General features: G+C 37.8%; 1 protein-coding gene and 1 long non-coding RNA gene across 2 annotated transcripts; both read right to left on the reverse strand.

Moving 5' to 3' along the window:
* Window positions 1-306: 306 nt before the first annotated feature.
* LOC109043499 (histone H4 transcription factor-like) lies at window positions 307-2,845 on the reverse strand. Its single transcript, XM_072301106.1, has 2 exons — window positions 2,559-2,845; window positions 307-974 (listed from the first exon to the last, which is right to left on the reverse strand). The coding sequence occupies exons 1-2, from the start codon at window positions 2,578-2,580 to the stop codon at window positions 727-729; spliced, it is 270 nt and encodes an 89-aa protein (XP_072157207.1). The 5' UTR covers window positions 2,581-2,845; the 3' UTR covers window positions 307-726.
* A 17,483-nt stretch (window positions 2,846-20,328) lies between these two features.
* LOC140224717 (uncharacterized) lies at window positions 20,329-21,745 on the reverse strand. Its single transcript, XR_011899972.1, has 2 exons — window positions 21,611-21,745; window positions 20,329-21,168 (listed from the first exon to the last, which is right to left on the reverse strand). It is a non-coding gene; the product is annotated as an uncharacterized lncRNA (long non-coding RNA).
* Window positions 21,746-22,510: the final 765 nt, after the last annotated feature.

Below are 22,510 nucleotides of genomic sequence, written 5' to 3' on the forward strand. Positions count from 1 at the left end.
CGCTCTTATCGGTAGATAAACGAGCATCATACCACGTATCTTTATTGCAATGTTCAAAAATCTCACTCCCTATTTCATCTCAATGATGGAGAACGAATAGACATCATTCCTTTGAATCCTCATGGAATATTATTGATAGAGGGGATACAAATCAGGGAAGTTTTTAAGGTACGACGTTAAATAGTTTTCTACTGGCATCATAAAGTATGAAAAGAAGTTGACAACGCCAAACAACCGAGATACGTGATTTGATCATTTCATCTTAATGCAATCTACGGCTGGTAATGAAGGATTTGAGCAAATCGCTTTATGAGAGGTACGGTTCATTTTATTCAATTGATTACTTTCATGTTACAGGTGTATGTAGGTATTAAATTAAGATGAAGGAAAATAAAAATAGAAAATAAGAAGAATCTGAATAAATAAAAAAGTTTGCTAGCGAGCCGATTATTGAAATTGATAGACAAAGCTATAGACAAAGAGGACAAAAGAGATATGGAGGGATCCTATTGGTGGAAGCGGGTGGTTGCAATGGACAAACGAGGTAGATAATAGACTAACTAACGGCAACCCACGAGAGACCCGATAGTTAGTCCATCATTTTCTCCCTGAGTCTATAGGAACCACCCATTTTAGCCAATAGGATAGCTCCATACTCCCCATGTTCTCTTTGTCTATCGCTTTGTCTATCAATTTTAATAATCAGCCCGCAGAGCAAGATTTGATTCATGGGGGTGCTCGTAAGTCGATTTGGTGAGCGAGGAGCATATGTCTTGTGTAGTTGGACTTGAGGGAGAAGTTCTTCTGGCACAACTTGCACAGGAATTCCGTGTTATGCGATTTTTCATGGTCCCTCAAGCTGCGGGCATGTTTGTAACGGCATCCGCAAATGGAGCAAATGTGGGGTTGAAGTTGAAGCCGAGGATCTTCGCGGTCGAGGGTGAAAACGTTTCCAAAAGAGGGTTGTTGACGAACTGGAAAATGAAGATCATATTTTAGACGGACACTCTAAGCGATGCTGCCGTGCTAAGGAAGAACGCCGTATGAACATTCGAGGGTTGTCAAATTTCCCCGGATAAAACATGTTTTTCCCAGGAGAGTTGTTCATAATTGAATCAGTGAGAACAAAAACACACCTACTCGAAAAAATGAAAACAACCAAGACACACACAAAACTGCACAGTAGGTGAAGCGGTTAATCTAAGAAAAATATTTAAGGTGTCGAAAGACTAGTACTTAAGGACAGTTTAGAGGTCCGAGTTGGAACAGATGAGTTAACTTCAATTAAATTCATGAAAATTGACTGTCTTAAATGAAAATTGAGCATTTTCGAGTTACCGAGTTGCTGTGTTTTCGTTCTCACTGATTCAATGTTTCTTAAGGTTTCCCGATATTTCAGATGAAATTGTGAATAAAATTGTCCTAGAAATTGGAGACATAATTTCCACAATTTTCCCAGTAAATTCGACTTTTTTCGAGAGGAATATGGCAGTGTCTGACGGCTCGTACGGCGTTACTCCTTAGCACGATGATATGGATCAGTTTAGGGTAATCTGGAATAAAAGCGGGTATTTGCACTCCCGTCTTACGCGGAGAAGTTATCGACCAATCAAAAAAGGAGGCTATGGATTCGACAGGCATAAATCGATTAAAAATAAGAACGTGAACCGATCGAAGTGATTCAATCGCACTGATTTAATCACCAAAATTCGATCGATTCCCGGGGTTTCGATCAATTCACGTTTTAATTTTTCGACTCATTCAAGTCGATCGAATCAAAATCGTCCGATCGAATTCGGGCGTACCGCATTCGATACTCCTTCTGAGTACGGAAAAGATTCTAGTGAGACATTTTTCGAAAAAGAAAAAAAAAAAATTTCTAAGAGTAAATTGGACTTCAACATAGTAAAATGAAAATGTGTTTTTTAACGGAAGCAAAGAGTCATTCCCCACTGGGAACGACGAGTTACGGGCCAAAAGAAATAATGTCCTCCGTTTTGCCATATCTTCAATTTTTAAGGCAATAACAGTCTGTTTATGGCATGCGTAAAGGCAAGTCAATGTGCTCTTATACGCTACGCCGCAGAGTGGATCGAGTCAATCAAAGAGGTTGGACACGAAATTTTTCACTGAAACTGCAAAGTTTTATGTTTATTTCGTCACATTTTAAATTTCAAGGGGTGTTTTCAGTAGAAAAGTTCACGATAAAACTATTGGAGCCACATTTAGATTTTCAAAGTTTTATATAAACGCAGTTATAAGCGTTTTAAATGTCCAAATTTTATCCGACCTTTCCTATTGACTCAATCCACTGTGCGCCGCGCCGCTGTGCGTTAGCACTGATATAATTCTAGTGCTTTGTAGCTTTGATGGAGCTGCGAATTTTCCGGATCAAACCGTAGAGAAAGTAAGCTTGCATAGCTTCTCATGGATTATGTTACTTTATCCTGAATACTTACATTTAATATCCTTAATTTCTTGCTTCTAATTATTATAGGGAAGGGCCCTCTGGCCCCACCTTGTTTTCACACCTTGGTAGTTCGATCTTATGCTCTTACCTTTCCATATAGAAAAGTTCATCCTCGACAAAGGTAAGAGCTTCCTAAATGTTATATGAACGTGCAGGCTGACAAATAGCTGTTACAAGGGCAGCAGTCGCGAATACCGTGAAAACGAAGAAAAAACAACAGAAGGGTGTCCACAAATTTTCACTTAGAACTGAGAAGCCCATTTTACAGAATTTCTCCTTTTTTGTAGCAGTAAACTACTATTCCAGAATCTGGTTAACAAACTACTACATGTGAATTCTAGACCATAAAATTCGAAACTCCACAAAAGAGGGAATACCCTCCTATGCACTGCAATCAAGTGTAACGCTTTTTTAATAATATCTCAAATTCTCCTCTCCCTCTCCCCAACTTAGCGATAAGCCCTGATGAAGACTAGATAAAAGTCACATCTAAGACTAATATAATCTTATCATTTTTTAAAAGGCGTTTTGTAATTACAGAGTATCGCAGATAAAGGAGTTCAGTGATACTTTTGTTATTGCAAGAAAAAGTGTAAAAAAATGAAAAAAAAAAAACTTTACGAACGCTTGACACACGAATGAACTTGAAGCTCAAGTATTGAGGTAAATTGAGAAATGTTTATCGTGCTCAATTTTTTCCATAAATATATTTCCTGAGACAGATTTTACTCGAAATTTATCAATATCCTTCAGAGTCACCACTGAACTGTTTTTCCGTTATAGCTTTTAATTACATATTAGAAAACAGGAAGGGGAAAAAAAGAAAGAAAGAAAGCAAGAAATAAGTCCTGCAATTCAAGTGATTTTTATTTTAATAAGTCGTTCTAAAAAAGTTAATTTTTATAAAAGCAACACTAAATGCCGCCAAATAAAAAAGTCACGGGGCGAGAAGATCGCTAAGTACCAAATTGACCGTAAAGTGAGGCGACCATTGATTATTTCAGCGTATTTCTGCCAAACGGAACTATGTGCTTTGAAACACGAGCCCTGAGATCCATAAAAATATATGCACAACAGGGCTCACGTCATGATGCACTTAGTTCCGTTTGGTAGAAATACGTCCATTTCATCCAGCCATAGTCTTCGAGAATGAAGTTAAGACCCATTATTCGACATATTGAAACCGGGATGTGGAGTGTAGCCAAGTGCTAGAAATTATGTAACATTTTTTTCTAAAAAACTTACATTTTATGAATAAAATTTGACCGAAGCTTTTCGAAGCAAGCGCTTCATCGTCAGGGTCACGAAGTATAAATCACAAAGGCCATAACTTGATTTCAGACAAGGTAACATATTTCAGTGGTAACAATTGGTAACTAATTAACAGATCAAATCCAATTTTATATTAATAAAATGTAAGTTTTTTCAAAAAAAATGTTACACTATTTCTAGCGCTTGGATACACTCCACACACCGATATATTCAGTGCTACTGCTTTTTGGACATTGTTTAATATAATGTTCGCTGAACTTGAACTATTTAAACCCCCCAAAATCCAAAATGGCCGCTGGTTAAAACCCGTTCTTTTTGTATCTGCGCAGAATGTCACGTGGAGTATACATTTTGCAATGCATTTTTTTTTATCTACTGCATTTTGGGGCTCGGGCATGAGCGAGTATCAAGTGTTTTCGCAAGCTGGACACGGATGAAAAACATTTCCCGCATTCTTCGCAGGATGTCTTTCCGAAGTGAGATTTTCTGTGGTCGATCAAGTGACAGTAGTTCTTGTAGCTGGCGTTGCAAGTCATGCACACGTGCCGCGTTTCCTCCGAATTGTCGCCGTAGAACGGGATTCCAGATGGTGTTCGACCTGAAATAGTAGGTAATACTCGATTGAAATTCAGCTCCGAATAATTGAAAAATGGTAGTGCTATTCTTACAAACATTAAGGGCAGTTGGTTCTGAATTTTTTTTTCAAAAATTCGATTTTCTATTTTTCATCCCAATAAATCACACACATTCTCAGGATCATTTTAAGCTTTAGTTTTTTAAATTCCGGTGATTATTGGAGGAGTTTCAGCTGTTTTTGTCACGCAAGGTCAGGCCAAAAAAATTCATTTCTTCTTCTTCTTTTTGCGATACTGAAAAGTTTAGTTTTTGAACACTCTTGTCCCTTTTTCTCAGGATCTACTGATTTGATTTTCAAAAACTTTTTTGATAAACAGCTCTAAATTTCCTCTTTGATTGACATATATTGTTCTGATACGTTGTTAAATACGGTTTTTAGAAGACTTGGAAGTGAAAAAATCATTAAAAATAAAATTGAAATTTTAAAAATAACTCAAAATTTTATTTTTAGTAAAATCGAAATAATAACATATCAATTGAAAGAATACATTTAGACCTGTCTGACAAAAATAAGTTTTTACAGTAGAACCTGAGAAAACTGGGCAGTGACTAGATTTCAATATGTAAGGATAGACAGAACCGACTGGCCTTAAAGGACACGAGCGTAACGAAAGTAATAAAGAAGAACTGGGCAAATGGCAGATTCCTGTGACGGGTAGGCGTAGCAGAGCGCCCTAGCGCTCCGTAAAAGCGACTTACACAGCAAATTGAGATTTTTTTTAAAGAGTTTTTTGGCTTCTATTCTTCTCAGAATTACAGTCACCTATAGACAGTTAGATTCGGTTTAGGACTAAGGAAAAGGGTAAAAGAAAACAGTAAGGTGGAGTGGATAGAATAAAATAAATAAGAAATCTGTGGTGGGATTTACTGGGTTCTAAATCAACACCATTTTCACGCTTGAGACACCCTGAGCGACTTACTTCCTAACGCTAGAGACTGAGTCTTGGAAAACATACAAAGTGACAAGTTTAGGGAAAAGGCTGTATGAAAAGTACAGATAGATTTCATATTTTTAAATACTATTTTTGTAATCTAAAAACTTGTCGAGTATTTAATAAATAGTTAGGTTTTTTTTCAAAAATTAGTGAGCTTAGGTTATAGGGCGGGGTGAAAAATTCTTCGTAATTATACATTCCATCTCTATTTTTTAGTTCATTGAAATATTAGATGTTCTGAATCCCAAATAAGTTCGGGTCAGACACCTGAAAAACTTCGTTATGTACCGCAGTACTTCAGATGTGTGACCCGAACCCTTCGGTATGCACCTAAGTGCTTCAGATGTTTGACCCGAACTTCGGCAGCTGGACCTCAAGTTTTCGGATACGTGGTCCGAAAACTTTAGAGATCCATATGACCTCAACTTCGGGTCCCATGCACGAAGTTTTTTTTCTCCGAGCACAATCGCGAAGATGCGAGGGGGTAATTTTTAATCTATTTGAGTGGGAATTGAAACGTTCTGAAGTCGTATAAACGTCTGGCTGTAAAAAGAAATCAATAATGGCGGTTATATCGTGTCCTAAATCAGCCAAAAAATTTGGCTCCTTTCCACAGTGAACTCGATCCAAATTAGGAATTTTTTCCGAAAGGCTGAGAAGATTTATGAGATTTTACCGACATTGTTCTCTCATTTCATCAACTTCCCGAAAGTTGAAGTTGAAACATGGCGCTCTTTGAAAAATCATCGAATAAAAGACATATGGATCCACTAAAAATAATTTAAATCAAGATGGGCTTTGCGCATGTAAATAGACTTTATTAGAACAAAATTGAATACACACAAATTTCATAAAATTGAGTGCAACATTCAATATAATGGAACGAAGCACGGTTGTGTGTATAAGATTTCATGGTAATATTCAGTTTCTTTTCCGAACAGTTAAGTAAAAAACAATTTGATTGAACTAAGTACCTATATGAATTAGAGCACAATGAAGTTTTAAAGCAGCCGCATAAAAAATTATTTATTTCAGCAAAAACAAAACGTAAACGTAAAAATAAACAAGTAAAGGACAGTAAGATATTATTCACTTTTGATTGGTATATCAATGTCCATCACATCAAAGACTTTCAGTTAAATAGTTGCTGGTATTCTTTGGATGCGAGACCATAATGCACAGTCACATCAAGCAGCCATGTACGAGTAACAAAAATGTACAAGCTTTCCAAATTGAAGAATAACTATTCACTCTTATGGCGTCGACATATCATACAAAACATTAAGAATATTCTCAATCTTTAACAAAAATAACTATTCCTTTATCTTTCAGTAACTCTGAATCGCTTATAAAGATTAGTAAAGTTCCCAAAAATTTTGATTCCACGCACAAAATAATTTTAACAGCTATGAATAACAAATTATTCTTAAATTTTCTATAATTTCCTACTTTGGTCAATGATCCGTCAATTCGGATGAATGTTCAACTGACAAATTTCAGAAGTTGCTGGCACGTTTAAAATCCCGAGACTGGTTTGCGGTTCATTTGATTGTGCCAGAGACTGGATATGGGCAACAATCAAATTTCAATGCAAGTTAAATAAAATAGTTTTCATCGTGTACGCATTTCACTTAAAAGTTTGCAAATGTCCAATGACAGGGCTAGACGAGGATATTAAACTAACCACCACTTGCTATAATTTCTTTGTGAATCACACTGAATGTGTCAGGAATAGGTGGATCTAGCAATTTGGCAATACCGGATTCCCTCCATTTAAACCTATGTTAGATAATCGATTCTTGTCGGAGCATCTGACCCCTCCAAGAATCGATATGACGCAGGCAATTAGCAATCGCCGGCAATTTGCAAGCGGTTCACACGTTGTTCCAATAAATCGCAATGATGCGCATCAGCATTATGCAATTTTTAAGGGTTATGGTCTTCAAAAGTATGTGCTTGCCTTGAAGCGCCTTCATTTTTTGTGATACTCTACGCTTGGTCACGATATTAGTTTAGTTGCATGTCCGATCTCAACTCAACTAATGTCACGGAGTTTACTATACACGCTCTTCTGAGTGTGTGCATTTTCCTGCCGTGTTTTTAAGGATAGAAAAGTGTCTATACACATTATCTAGGCAACATAATCAGCATTCTAACCTTGTCCTATTATTTTTGATTTGTATTATTTTCTATATTTATTTACCACTGGCTTGTAAATTGCCGGCGATTGATAATTGCCTGCGACAGATATATTTTCATAGGTTTAAATGAAGAAAAACAACGTTGCCATTTTGCTGGATCTGCCAATGGTGTCAGGAGAGATGATAGCTTCATGGCACGAAGAGTTTGACTAAACGCCTGATTTATGGACCATGAGCACGTGCATGCGATAATTGGCTTTGTTCGAGAAATTTTTTTTGCACACACGGCAGAAAGTTTCTCCGGTATGACACTTTCTGTGGTCTCGAAGATGTCGGTAGTTCTTGTAACTGGCACCGCAGATATGACACGTGTGGGGTTTCTCTCGATCCAAAGCAAAGAAACCGTGAGCAAACATGCTTCTTGGATCTGGAATACACAAATAAAGCATTAATACAAATAATTTATGCAGTGACGATTCTTAAAAGTTGGCAACACTGATTTTCCTCCATTCAAGGCCTGGATACACGCTCAAATTTCCGCCAATTTTTGTTCAAAATGATGACAAAAATGGCGGTCGAGAGTTATCTAGATTGATGGGTAAAATTAATTAAAACAGCGTGTTGATTCAAATAAGCATTAAATAAGCATGGTTGTGTGGAAATCAGATGACGGATGAGACCCAAAGTTCCATCATCTACCATCAAATTTTTGGAGGCCGAAAAAAATTGATGGTAGATGATGCGCACCGGTCACCATTTGATTAGAAATTGATGGAAATTTAAGCGTGTATACAAAACAACACCCTAACACAAAACAATCGATTCTAGGTGAGGCAACCTATCTATTATGCACTCGAATTATTCGATGACTTTAAGTGGAGTATAATTAGTGTTGCCAAATTGCTGGAATCGCCACTGAATGTGTGTTTTCCAAAATTGATGCGGGCACGAGGCGAATCAACGAATGACTCTCATATGTCATTTCCACAGGCAATTTTTCAGGAAAGTTCATTCGCAATTTGATCTAAATCATCTGAAATGGTCCAGCTGTGTATTCACAACTTTCCTTGGAAACAGTAATTTTTCGAGCGACATTTGGCAACACTCGCACACACATACGGGTAAATTATGTCTTTATGTAGTAGGAATATTCACAATACAGCTAGTCGGAGGACGCAACTTAATTATCTTCGGTGTGGGGTTGGGTTGCATCCCCAAAATTGAAGGCGAACTAGTAGCGATTTCGTTTCCAAGGACGCGCCGCGCCGCTCCAACTGGCAAGATGTATGTATCGCCGTCATCCTCATTACGCGATGAGGATGGATTTGTAGTTTAGGGAAGAATAATGTTCTTCCGTGTTAAGGAAAAACGCCGTATAAACTTTCGACTGTTGCCAAATATGCTGTGAAAAACACACATTTTCTGGGGAAATTTCGAATATTTGTCTTTTAATTTTCTTGAAAAGTTTTGCAATTTGATCTAAATCATCTGAGACTGCAAAAGAAAAATGTTCATAATTTTCCTCAAACATAGTACTTTTCAAAGCGGTAATGATAGTTATACATAAAATTATATTTTCCGCAGGTTTTCCTCTCATAGCCTTTTTTTGGTTTATAAATAAAAAATGTGTTTCTTTTGGATTTTGATTTTATTACTTGTGTCAAACTCCCTGTTACTAGGCAATACTCCAGCAAAGCATTTGACAAGTCTGTGATGTACTATTCTGCACTTTAATATAAATCGTTTGTAACTATCTAAGAAAAATATTCATAAATTTCCTACAAATAATACTTTTTTCAGAGATACTTGGCAACGTTCGAAAGTACATACAGCGTTTTTTCTCAGCATAGCTGTGCGTTTCTGTCAATTTATTGATAAATACTCAAATGTAAGCAATAGTTCCTCACGATGCACATAAACATGCAGAACACAACTTAACGGCGGCGGCCGCAACTTAATTAACTTCGATGTGAGGCTGGGTTGCAGCGCCTTTGAAGGTGATTTTGTTGCCGAACAATAAGCCTCGCCGCGCTGCTCCAGCCGTTGCCTAGACCGTCAACTAGACGTATTTAAATAAAAAGGAACGATATCCATTGAAACATGAGCCCTGCCATGCATGCATTCTTATGGATCTCAAGGTTCATGTTAGAATGGATATAGTTTTTTTTATTTTTTATTATCGTTATTTAAATACGTCTAACTGTCATCCTTATTCCACGATGAGGAAGATTTTTACAGAAATGAAAACTATGCTGCCTTTCAAAGGAAAAACGCTGTAGAAACCTTCGTCTGTCGCGTCTGAAGGGGCGCTATCATATTTCCGCCACAGGGCGCAGAAAATGCTGGTGCCGAGCCTGTTCATTGGCATTTAACTTGAGTAACGTTACGTTTTCAGTCATTTTGCCCCTAAAGATACGTAGCTAGATCGGGATCTTTCCTAAACGGCAATGCAGCAGGCTGATTGTTAAAATCGATACACAAAGTTATGGACACAGAGGAATGGTATTAAGCGATCCTATTGGTTGAAATGAGTGGTTCCAATAGACGAAGGAGGGAAATGATGGACTAAGGATAACTATAGGGTCTCTCGTGGGTTGCCGTTAGTTAGTCTATTACCTATACCTCCTTTGTCCATTGCAACCACACGCTTTCAATAGGATCCCTCCATATCCCTTGTATCTGCTTTGTCTATAGCTTTGTCCATCAATTTTAACAATCAGCCAGCAGGACCGGACCGCACTCCAGCGGTCTTGTGTTATGGAAACAAACTATGGTCATTTCAGTCAATAGACAGCGGAAACGCAAAGCCCGACAAAAGTGGTCTTGCGTCTATGAATGGATGACACTATAGTTTTTAGTTTTAGTTGATTAGGCTCCTGCAAGTTGGGTACATGTCTAAAGTCAACAAAAACTGCACCAAGTATAACAAACATATTATTATATTTCAAATTACAGCGGGGCATTTTTAAGTGTTTTACATTAGACACATCCAATAAATTAAAGTCGTATCACAAAGGGACCAAAAATTTAAAATGTAGAAACAAAGAGAGAAAAAAAATGTTATTATTAAAACTAGAGAAAAAATATACAACTGAAAAAAATCGCAACACTATGTAGAATTGTTTAAGTAAATTTGTACTGCAATAACCAAGGAGTATAATAGATTTGATTTACAGCGTTCCCTAAAATTTTCTAAATTTGTGTTAGTTGAATTATTGAGATTAGGAAAGGAAAGGAAAGAGGAAGATGGAAATATACATTTAGATGACCCCTACCTACTTGAACCAAAAAAAAAAAAAACTAGTTACGAAATCTTTACGTTATAAGTAGATACAAATTTTTAGGAGCAGCCCGAGACGATGATAACAGTGGAACAACAAAGATGAAAAAAACGGGAAACAAGGCTAAAAATACACAATTATGAAACCCGAGACGTTTCGACTCAACACTGAGTCATTTTCAGTCGGAAACAATAAAAAATTTTTAAAAGAAAAACGCTAAAAACCTGAGCTCTACATGGTGGGGCCGGGATCTGAGAGAAAAAAAAAGAAAATTGATAACAAACAAGACACATCGATGCCAGCACCAGTAACCGAAAATGACCGATACGCTAGTTCACGATCCACACACAGATGGCAGCACTAACCAGTGAAACAATTAAGTTCAAGGAAAAGCCAATAGGTGCCGCTGGGGCGTCAACCTAAACCTGACTTTTTAAAAAGTGAGTGGTATATTGCACTAAGCCCGCTGATGCATCGTTGCATCTAATTTAGCACGGCGCATAATTGGTCTCTCTCATGTTTCATATCGGCATGAGATGATCCAGATTGGAAAGAATCTGTTGGTTGAAAATTGTTATCCACCCAATTTGATAGCAAAGATTTTCCGCCAGGTACTTAGTAGTTTTAATAAGAGAGGGGGGCAGGATAAAACTACCAAAGAACGGGATCTCGACAAAATTGTATGCCTTCCATACGTTCCCTTCCTTTCGGAAAATTTGTCATCGATTTTAAAATTGTTCGGGTACCATGTGGTTAACACCAAATACAACAATCTTGAGTTCCTGATGTCTAGGGTGAAGGCTAAAAATCCGATTCTGCAGGAATCGGGTTTGGTCTATAAAATTCCTTGTGGAAATTGCGACATCAGTTACATCGGTCAGACCAAGCAACTTCTAAGGAAGAGGCTTGGTGGTCATAAATATGACAATAGTGAGTTAACAGCACTCAAGAGGCACCAAACAGAATTTGGTCACCGGTTCGATTTTGATAAGGTGGTAATTTTATGTAAGGAAGAGAAGTTGTTTCCCAGACTGGTCCTGGAAATGATCGAAATCCTCAAACATGGGGATTCTGTGTGTAATAACCGCACTGACATCAGCGGGCTTAGTGCAATATACCACTCACTTTTTAAAAAGTCAGGTTTAGGTTGACGCCCCAGCGGCACCTATTGGCTTTTCCTTGAACTTAATTGTTTCACTGGTTAGTGCTGCCATCTGTGTGTGGATCGTGAACTAGCGTATCGGTCATTTTCGGTTACTGGTGCTGGCATCGATGTGTCTTGTTTGTTATCAATTTTCTTTTTTTTTCTCTCAGATCCCGGCCCCACCATGTAGAGCTCAGGTTTTAGCGTTTTTCTTTTAAAAATTTTTTATTGTTTCCGACTGAAAATGACTCAGTGTTGAGTCGAAACGTCTCGGGTTTCATAATTGTGTATTTTTAGCCTTGTTTCCCGTTTTTTTCATCTTTGTTGTTCCACTGTTACGTTATAAGTATATGATATTAATATTATTATATTCACTAACCTACGATGATCCCGATGTTGCAACCAAAATTTGGCATTTTTCGCTTCCATTAAGCGAAGACTTAACATTTTTGTATTTGCACAACAACCCCCTTAACATTTCCCGTCAAGACATCAATAGCGTGAGATGCTGCATGTCTAATAAAATTAACTGACTAACTTCTAAAACGAATTCCAAGCATGATGCTGCCGTGCTAAGGAAAAACGCCGTATGAACCTTCAGGCGTTGCCACATTTCCATTTCCAAAACACAAATTTCCTGGTAAACTTATAAATATTTTCCTTCCAATTTTTCAGATGATTTTGTTCGCAATTGCACTTAAAGCCCCTGAAAATTTCAAGGGAAAATATTCATAACTTTCCTCGAAAATAAACATTTAGTTGAGGGAAATTTGGCAACTCTCGAATGTTCATACGGCGTTTTTTCCTTAGCACGGTAGGATGTTTCCGTGTTACGATTACAATATGCAGACTGTGCCCATAAATCCAGAGTGAATACAACTCAGAAGGAAAGAGATAATTACTCAACTTTAACATCAGAAAGTAATGAAATTGATATTTTTCTCCGCACAGAATACATGGCACGACACGTCTGAAATTCGAAGATCCGCGTACCTCCGTTGCAACATGGCAAAATTCCTGCCATACTTACATTGAACGCTCAACGAAGCACTATCACCGCAACAACGCGTGGGGATGTGGCTTTCATCGAGGCGCTGCATACAACTATTAGTACTCGATGGATGCGCGTGTTGCAGATGCATTTAATTGAAGGCGTTTTAACTTTCCTCACGCTCTCACGCATTGACCACGGTGCGCCGAACTTGTAATGACTAACGACCGTATATTTTCCGCGTCCATAGTGCGCAATCGTAAGTCGATGGCGAAGGTGCAAAAACAAGCCATTTGCGACGTTGCAGACTTCCTATCCTACTCACATTATTCTTTGGAAAACAAGTAAACGTATAATTTCTTGAAAACTATTTTGATCGATCAGCTATGCCGGCAGAATATTCTGTAGCTGTAAGGTTGGCTTGTCTCTCTTTGAAGAATTAAACAGGAGCTGTAATTTAGAAACATCGCAATGGAGGTGGCAGTTGGATGCTTGAGGTGGCGAGTTTTTGTATTTTTATGCTTCTGTAGGTCGTTTTCCAATTGAATCATTCAATGAAGACGGATATTTGGAATTGTGAATTTTACGGGAGGGCGTGAGGGGCTGAGTATCGACCATATATCCTCATCACTCAGCCCCTCCGCCTTTCCCGTAAAATTCACAAATTCCAAATATTCCGTCTTCATTGAATGATTCAATTGGAAAACGACCTACAGAAGCATAAAAATACAAAAACTCGCCACCTGCAAGCAATCCAACTGCCACCTCCATTGCGATGTTTCTAAATTACAGCTCCTGTTTAATTCTTCAAAGAGAGACAAGCCAACCTTACAGCTACAGAATATTCTGCCGGCATAGCTGATCGATCAAAATAGTTTTCAAGAAATTATACGTTTACTTGTTTTCCAAAGAATAATGTAAGTATGATAGGAAGTCTGCAACGTCGCAAATGGCTTGTTTTCGCACCTTCGCCATCGACTTACGATTGCGCACTATGGACGCGGAAAATATACGGTCGTTAGTCATTACAAGTTCGGCGCACCGTGGTCAATGCGTGAGAGCGTGAGGAAAGTTAAAACGCCTTCAATTAAATGCATCTGCAACACGCGCATCCATCGAGTACTAATAGTTGTATGCTGCGCCTCGATGAAAGCCACATCCGCACGCGTTGTTGCGGCGATAGTGTTTCGTTGAGCGTTGGAAACATCTCAAAGTAAGGAGCTTAACTTAGAATAATTCATCAACTTCCGGGTGGACCATTTTCATGTGCACACGGAGATTTGACATGTTCGAGAAGGTTTTGCTGCAATATTCGCAAGACGTTAGACCAAGATGAGATTTCCGATGCTGGCACCAGCTGGTTTGGTGTCTGTAAACTTTCCCACAAAAATCGCAAGGGAAGTTCCCAGGCTTCTCCTTTCGTTTTTTTTGCACGCCGACTAGAACAACAAACGAAATACGTTAACATCAAAAACGGTAAAGTCTTCGGGGAGGATGGTGTCAGAGGCAACAACCGCACACCAGAAATTGATTAATATATCAATTAATCAAAATTTTGTAAATAAAGAACTGTACAATGACCGACTATCAACAAAATTAGAATAGGAATTTTTAATTTAAGATTCATTGGACGCAAGCTTCAGCTGTCTAATTGCATCTGCACTTCTTCCAATTTACAGTGGGACAGCTGTCCAGCCCCATTCCACCTTGTAAGAAACTAATAAAATATATATTACCAAAAATATAAAAAGTCTTCGGGTGTAAAAGTTAATACTTTGTGAGGTGTATTCTGGAAATAATTGGCGCATCTCTTACAATCGCGAATACCTACCATGGGCGAATCCCGGGAGGAGGGGCACAGTGCACAAGCCTCCCCCCCCCCCTTTCGCCAGGAAAAAAGGAGAAGGAAAAGGGAAAGGAAAGGAACGAATAAAAAAGGAAGGAAAGACATACTTACATTTGTTAAGTATTTATGACGAATTTGACTCAAACTGCATGTTGGATGCTTCAAAAATTCTAAAATTTTCCGAGGAGGCCCCCGGAACCCCCCCCTCCTCCTTGCGTCCCCCCCCCCCCCGTTTGAGGTGTTGGATCCACCTATGATAGCTACTTAAATTCCAATAGGAATTAATTTAGGCAAACCGAAATTTCATTCCTAGATAAGTCATCAGCTAGAGGAGTTTTTACCAAGAACCATACGAAGAGTATTGTTTGAAAGTTACTCATTAATAACGGGGTCAAGAAGTCTTTTCCAGTTTTTGGACCATGATGCGAAAAACTTCTAGTGTAGAATTATGGCGAAAAAATTGAACTTAGAATATATTTTAAATACTTCCAGACCACTTATTCCTTCAGAAGTATATTAGAGTGACATAAGTACGCCACAAACTCCACTTAACTTTAATTCATCTTTCTTTTCTGGGAGTAGGTTTTTGTAAATTACTGCGAAAATTGTTTGATTCCTATTGAACAATTTTTGGAGCAAAAAAAAAGGCTTCAGAGTTAATTTAGTGAAAAATACCACCCATAACTCCTGCCTCCTTTGGTGTTAATGACTCGAGGAGAAACGATTTAACAGTTCTTAAAGTTCCTATGGTAATAATAACTTCAATGCGTTCACCACAAAATTAATTGGGCAGCGGTCGAGGTCTTCGGAATCTCGGACATTCCAGGGAAGGGTGGAGGGATGGAGGAGGAAAATCTCTTCATATGAAATGTTTGGTACTCAATCAACTGAAACACCAACCGGTTTTCCCTTCGCCTCACAGTTTTACCATTACTGAGCAGTTTACCGAGCGTGGCATTCACGGACTTTCGGTTTCCATCATCGTCATTCCTGACGAATAAATCGGGGAAAGAAAACACATTTTATAAACAACTACAGTAATTACTGAAAAATAAAATAAATTTATTTACTAAAAATGAATAACTTAGTATTGCAATTAGATTTGAAAACTTATAAGAAATAAAGTTAAATTAACTTCGTCATGCAAGCTGAAATCATAGAAGTGCGTCCAAATACAGGAACGAAACATTTTTGCATTAACGGATGACTTCATATAGAAACAACCCAACTACTACGTAAATTCTGTCCCTTGCGAATCGCCCCAATTTTCCACGGGGGCTGATTATTGAAATTGATAGACAAAACGAGAGACAAAGAAGACATAGGAAGTATGGACCGATCCTATTGGTTGAAATGGGTGGTTCCGAAGGACTAAGAGAGAAAATGATGTACCAACTATAGGGTCTCTCGTGAGTTGCCGTTAGTAAGTCTACTACCTAACCTCTTTTGTACATTGCAACCACCAGGCATGTCTATTAAAACAGGCTGATCAAAAATTAGTACTTTTACAGCACTTTTTCAGTACGTTCCCAAGGAATTTAGAACCCTCTTAACGGAAAAATTCAGTACTTTTTCAATACCTCCGTTTGACGAAATTCGAAAAATTTCAAAATTTTAATTTTTCGCTCAAATTGCGACATAAGTTACAACAATATGAAACAATCTTTGGACCGTCTTGCGGAATTTCTGCACTTTTTCAGTGCTTCCAGACCGGACCGCCCTTAACAAATCAGTACTATTTCCGGACTTGTAAACACCCTGAATCACCCGCTTCTATCAATGGAATCCCTGCAAATCCCTTTTGTCTCCTTGGTCTGGAGTTTTGTCTATCATCAATTTCAACAATCGGCTCGCTAGGCGAATTGTAATTGGTCCGGGTGGAGGCGATAGGTGAGCGCAATCGACCGAAAATTGGGACATTCCGAACATTCGTATATCCCGTAATATACATGACACGGTGGCCTTGGAGCCATTTCATTTTTTTTTTTCCGATGTTGACGGGCTGCTGGTTTGCTTATTTGGTGACCCGATTATGAAGCAGGACCATATGCATCTTGTAATTCGTTTTATTCGAGAAGTTCTTTTGGCAGAAGCCGCAGTAGGTTTCTCCTGTGTGGGATTTACGATGGTCGTAGAGACTTGACATTCGTTTGTAAGAGGAGCCGCAAATATCACAGGGGAACATGTTTGTCCGGCCTCTTGATCCTGACCGGCCTGAAAAAGTTTCACACTCATTAGATAACTCTCACAGTTGACTTAAAAAAATACCAAAATCTTATAAAAAAAGTTCAAAAAACGAAAATCAACACTCGGAGAATATTTTAAGCGTATACTGTTGTGCTATAGAAAAGAGACAGTTTCACTTTCATTAGATAACTCTCACAGTTGACTTAAAAAATACCAAAATCTTAGAAAAAAAGCTAAAACAACGAGAATCCATACTCAGAGAATATTTTAAGCGAATACTGTTGTGCTATAGACCAAGAGACAAAGTACGAATTAAAGCGTTCTCATACAATGTTTCATAAACAGAATTTTGCGTAAAATACGATTCGCGCAACGAAAATTACTGAAATCATCTCATAACTAAGATATAGCGTTTTCAAATTACACTGGTTACGGAAAATTTGAATTCCCAGCACACAAGAGGAGCAATGATGCACGCAGAGTTTTTTTTCATGTGCGAAAGGTGAAAAAACAGAGGGAATCAAACCCAAGACATTAATAAGTAAAATAAAGAGAAGTGAGGAAATAAATAGAAATACTCTAACTTTTATTCTATTATAAAGATAAAAATTAATTAATTCTTCAGTTAAAAAGGATGATAGATAAATGTATAAACAAGGAGTAGAAGAATTTAAACACCAAAATTCAGAAGCACTCAATAATAAAATTAAGAAAACAGGAAGGTGAAAAAACGCGTCAAATCTTCGTTGGAAATTAATATGAGTAATTTTCGTTGCATGAATCGTTTTCCACGTGAAATTTTATGATATTATTATGAAGGTTGAGTCCGAGTTTAAAACTAGTCTCTTTCGATACAGCTTCGATTTTTATAAAATTCATGGAATATGTGGAGTTAATCTGGAGATTCAAGTAAGTATTTATTGCTGCACTTCCATAGACCATTATATAATAGATCCTGGGGTGAATCTGATGAATATGAACTTGAGAGATGTATATGGTTATCAAGTTGGGGCCAGGTCACCTTGCATAGCCTTTAGAACAAGAAACCTTTTATAATTGGGTTAAGATATCGGATGTGCGACATATTCCAAATTATGCACCTGTCATACTTACAGAAAAAACTTCATGTATTTCGCGGTGCAGGTTGACGATAAAAAATTAGAAAAGAAGGATATTTTCGCAAAAAGTAGGATTACCATACAAAGTCATTTATTCATTTTTCATCAATTTAAAGTGAACAGTTAAAATTTTAATAAATTTAAACATAGCACTTAAAAAAAAAACAAAAAAAAAACATCAAAATGACTGAAATGACTAGAACCTTGTAAGTACACATATTCAGCGCTACAAAGCGTTCCAGATTACATGGTCAACCTTTCGTTAATGTCACCTGTATTTTCATTTTATGAAACATCCTTTACCTCACATTTTACGTGAGATAATTGAGGCCTGGAGGTGCGTCGAGAAAAAGTACGAAGAGCTCAAGAGAAAATCTTTATCTTATCCTTACAGGCGTTTTTAAATAATTATTTCTTTCGATTCGAATCGAATTCTCAGCGTGACTGTTCGATAATTTGTCTGAATTTTCCTATAGAGACCGAATCTGTGATGAGAAGAACCTGTATAAATACGACTTCTCGCACTCCAGAACATGTGGATGAATTGAAATACATTTTGCGATTATGTAAGACCATTGCTGGCCCATTCATAAAATAACGTATCTACCTAAGCTAATTGATGGCTCTCACGTTGTTTCTAAAATGAGCCGAACCAATGTTCCTTATTATAGCACCAATAGTGAACAAAGACGCCCCCCCCCCCCCCATCGCGGAGCAGTCAGAGATCGCAGCCCCCTAGTTAATGATACAAGAGTTATTTAACATAAATAATAGTGGCTAAAAACTAATGGCAACTTAAGTTTACAATATACGCTGAGTATTTTTTGTGCGATGCATCGACGTCAACCATCAGGAACGAGGTTTTTTAAACTATAAGCACAATCAATTGGTTATGAATGAATGAATGGCACAGATCAACATTGATTTTACGGCTTATTCGAGAATATGAGATGGACCTCAAAAAAAATTAAATCAAATTGACTAAGTTGGTTAACAGTTTAGTTTTCATGCCCTCGGGTATGCGGTTCTTTTGGGATCGCAAGTATTTAGAGGGTATTCATGATGAGGTTCCAATTTCACTTTTCGGAATTTTTTCGAAAACTTTTCACAATTCGACGATGTATGACACACACACAAATGCACGTTAAATTACATGCGCTTATTGACGGGTTACATTATGATATTGTGTTTCATGAACATATGCTTCCTAAAATAGGATGTCTTGGAGAGATTTTTCTGACAGAGGCTGCAGTAAGTTTCCCCCGTGTGAGATTTCCGATGATGGCTGAGACTCGAGTAGTGTTTGTAGGAGGCTCCACAAGTTTCGCAGTTAAAACTGGATTCCTCAGCCCCAGAATGCATAGTCCTGGAGCCGGCAACATCTGAGGCAAACATAATATCCATTAACAGAGCTCACTCATCTGAGGATCGTTCATCCTTCGACGAACAGTGGTGTGGCGTGAATTGCGATATATCGATTCTTGTGCCATTTAAACCTATGAAAAAAGATCGAATATCAGGGTGTTCGCAGCGAACACCTTAGGAATCGATTCTTTACCATGGCTTCAAATGGCGAGATATCGATAATCGATTATTCACGCCACGTTACTGTCGACGAACAACTAGAATCTACAGCGAAACCGCTTGGGACGGATCCAACCACTTAGATCAGATCCAACTACTTAGGAAAGAAGCAACGAGAAATTTGGACTACAGTTTGCAGTTAGGAACTGCAATTTCTGGTTCAGTTTGGAAAAAACGTACGTGTCATTTGTTCCCCTATACATATAAACGTTTTTACTGATGAGCCAGAAATTGTAGTTCCTGGTTGCGAAATGTAGTTCATATGTGTTTTTAACCGTAATATGCCTGTTGCACGCAAGAGCTGGAGATACAGCCGTATGAGCGTCGTGTGAGCCTTCAGACGTTGTAAAATTTCTCTTATTAAAATGAGAATTTTCAGAGAAACCTGTGAATAATTTTCTTCTAATTTTTCAGAGCATTTTACTCGGAATTGGATCTAAATTATTTGTAAATTTCAAGAGAAATCATGCATGACTCTCTTCGAAAATACACATTTAATCGGAGGAAAGGCAACTTTGGAATGTTCATTCAGCCCCAATTCTTAGCCCGGCAGAATAAGGAGGTACTATTTTTGGTTCATATTTTAAACAACATACATTTGTATTACTGGTTTCCCTATGCAATTATGCACATATGTGCTTTTAAGCGTTGTCACGAATCTGGAACATTACTGATGCATGATGGGATTAAAAGGGATAGCGGGTAAAGCATTGTAATACTCTATGAAGTTTGAACAAATCTTTATTAAGGAACATAGTAAGTACTTTACAACCTTGTTAATCAAACTTTTTTGACGCGGAGTGATACTAAAATATACATTTTGAAGGTAAAAACAACTGACTCAATATCTTGAGAAGCGATTAACATCGGTAGGAAGGGTTTCAGATAGAATGGTTCAGCATTAAATGCGAGGATTTTGATTCAGTGGGTCAAAGTAAAAACTTTTAAAGATACAACGTTTTGCTTTCACGAGCTACGACTAGAGTCCCTTTATACTGAGAGTCAAGACAATTTGAATCCATTTCTGATTGGTTCCCGTATTTTAGGCCTTCACAGTGTCACAAACGGGAATAAAGATTACAGTTTCACCGATTGCAAAGATTATAATCTGGAATGGACCGGGGAATTACGGGTTCGGCAAGGAACAAACGGAATGAGGGAAGGAACGAAGAAAGGAATTCGAGAATGGGCCGATCAAAGATTACGAAAAACGTTCAATTTCTGTAATCTTTATTCCCGTTTGTGACTCCATGAAGGGTGTTGTCTTGACTCTCAGTATAAAGGGACTCTAGCTACGACTAACTTCGTCATGTTTGACGTGGTGGGAAGAGTTGTTTAATAATACTTTGCTTGCGGCTCGGTTTATAGATTACATTAGGTTAAATGCAGTGTCCAATAGGTGTTTTGCCGTCGTAAGTAAAAACGCTGTATCTCCATTCACTACTCTTTCGATTTTTTTTCAGACAAAATGCCGTTTTATAGGAAACCTAACAAATATTCATCCTTCATTTTTTCAAAACAACTCCGCCGCACCATTAGGAACTAACAATGAAAAAATGAAGCCTTAAGGTGATTCGATGGACGCCATAATTTGTGTCAGAACGGCATGCGATATATCGCATCAATTGGTTCCATTTTTTCAGCTACTCGTCATTTTTCTCCAATTTTGAGATCGCAATTCTGTTGTCAGGAGACTACAGCAATCACTTACCAATTTTAACAAAGAAACAACGTAATAAAGGCGTGGTTTTTTCAGAGAGAAAACATCGCATTCGATACCGATATCGAAACTGCACTCGAATGCGATATTTTCTCTCTGAAAAAACCACGCCTTTATTACGTTGAATTTCTTTGTTAAAATTGGTAAGCGAGTGCTTTAGTCTCCTGACAACAGAATTGCGATCTCAAAATTGGAGAAAATTGACAGGTAGCTGAAAAAATGGAACCAATTGATGCGATATATCGCATGCCGTTCTGACACAAAATATGGCGTCCATCGAATCACCTTAAGGCAATCGAATTTAGTAATAGAGCAGTACGTGACGGATAAAAAAATAAAAAAAAAATAAAAAAAAACTCGAGTGAAGTTACGGCGTTTTTGCTGGGGACGGCAGTGTTGTAAGCACTCTTGACCATCAAAAAGGGAAACCTTGTGCGAGTGCTTGGGAAAATGAGAGTGTTTAACTTTTTATCAGGTTAAAATAGGTGATTGCAAAAATCTATGCTCTTCTGGCCTCTTCCAACATAATAATACTCAGCCCGATGATTGAGCAAATGATTGGGGAAGAAGTGCGTACGTAACACATTAGAACTGCACTTTACACTAAGGAACCACAAACTACGGCTGATATGCAGGGTTATTCAAAAGTCACGCACCACTGGCCATGAGGGGGGTGGCCATTTGAAATTTTTAGTTGCCCCCTCCCCCTGAGGGGGTCTAAAACTGAACAAGTTGGTTTTTGCAATCGCTAGCGATAGCAATATTCGTCATGGGAACTTTAGCTTCTGGGATATGAAAATTTTAAGGTACAGTTCGTTTGCAGTATCTTCAGAATTGAAGGGGCTATGTAATTTTGTGTCAACATCTCTTTTTTAACATTTTTAATTTTTTTTTTCTTTGCATACAAGAAAGCTGTTATTTACCAATTATTTATTTTCGTTGGATTATACATGGTTTTCGGAAGTTAACGCATTTAACTTTCAGTTTCGCTTTTTCGGCGTAAAGTATGATATTTTTACTCTACACATATGCCCGAATACGCATCATAAGTGACCTATGTGCCTCCTAAGTTGCCATTTTTTCATTCAAATAGATGTAACTGAAATGTTCGATGTGCACTATACTACTTTCATGTCATTGCTTTATTTATTTTTTGAAAAAAGAAAATACCATCATTAATTTGGG

This window comes from Bemisia tabaci, chromosome 5, assembly GCF_918797505.1.
Source record: "Bemisia tabaci chromosome 5, PGI_BMITA_v3".
In the NCBI taxonomy this organism is placed as follows: domain Eukaryota; kingdom Metazoa; phylum Arthropoda; class Insecta; order Hemiptera; family Aleyrodidae; genus Bemisia; species Bemisia tabaci.

Coding starts and splice junctions, on each gene's coding strand:
- LOC109043499 (XM_072301106.1), bottom strand. CDS start 2,580: ATGAACTTTTCTATATGGAAAG. Junction 975..2,558: donor GAACTTTTCTATATGGAAAG/GTAAGAGCATAA, acceptor TTCATTTTCCAG/TTCGTCAACAACCCTCTTTT.